This window comes from Galeopterus variegatus, unplaced genomic scaffold, assembly GCF_000696425.1.
Source record: "Galeopterus variegatus unplaced genomic scaffold, G_variegatus-3.0.2 Scaffold10217, whole genome shotgun sequence".
Taxonomy (NCBI): Eukaryota; Metazoa; Chordata; class Mammalia; order Dermoptera; family Cynocephalidae; genus Galeopterus; species Galeopterus variegatus.
The window spans coordinates 7,409-8,276 of NW_007736328.1; the positions used below are offsets into that span (position 1 = coordinate 7,409).

Genomic DNA, 868 nt, shown 5'->3' on the forward strand with positions numbered 1-868 from the left:
AGGATTATTTATTTTTATTTAAAATAGCTCTTAATATCACATAGGATGTCATCAATTAATTCCTTTATTTTTTTGCAGACAAACCATTTCACACTCTAGCTTTCTTTCTTTCTTTTTTTTTTCCTTTTTGTCTTTTTTCGTGTCCAGCAACGGATTGCAACCCTCAGTGTCACGCCCGTACCAGACCAGGACCGGCAACGGGATCACAACCCTCGGTGCTGCACCCGCACCTTGCTCAGCCAGTGAGCGGGAACTGGTCTGTATGTGGGATCCGAACCCTCGGTGGGAGCGCCGCCGCGCTCCCAAGCGGCGCACTGTAGCAGTGCGCCACCGGGCAGGCCCTCTTGCTTTTTTTTTTATTCATGAAATCATGCACCTAAATAATAATGTGACTGAGTTCATTCTGCTTGAGTTGACACAGTATCATCTTAGGACAAAAATCGTTTTTGCCACTTTCTTGCTTTTCTACTTGGGGGCATTCTTTGGTAAATTTCTAATCATAGTTACCATTAAGACCAGTTAGGCACTTGGCAGTCCCATGTGCTTCTTCCTTTTCTACTTATCCTTAACTGACACTTGCTCATCTATTTGCATAGCTCCTAGAATGACTGTGGATGCCCTTTCAAAGAAGACCACTCTCTCTTCCACTGAGTGCATGATCCAAGTCTTTTCATCCCATTTCTTTGGCAGCCTGGAGATCTTCATCCTTATCCTCATGGCTGTTGACTGCTATGTGGCCATCTGTAAACCCCTGCACTACATGACCATCATGAGCCACCAAGTCTGTGGTGTGTTGGTGGCCGTGGCCTGGGTGGGCTCCTGTGTGCATTCTTTAGCTCAGATTTTTCTTGCCTTGAGTTTGCCTTTC

At 45.5% G+C, this 868-nt stretch overlaps 1 protein-coding gene across 1 annotated transcript in view; it reads left to right on the forward strand.

Moving 5' to 3' along the window:
• Positions 1-370: 370 nt before the first annotated feature.
• The window catches only part of CTDP1 (CTD (carboxy-terminal domain, RNA polymerase II, polypeptide A) phosphatase, subunit 1), a gene marked incomplete at its 3' end in the record, with an annotated part of 49,325 nt that continues 48,827 nt past the window's right edge, over positions 371-868 (forward strand). The window contains 1 exon segment of the mRNA XM_008594135.1: positions 371-861. Within this exon segment, the coding sequence (XP_008592357.1) occupies positions 371-861 (491 nt within the window).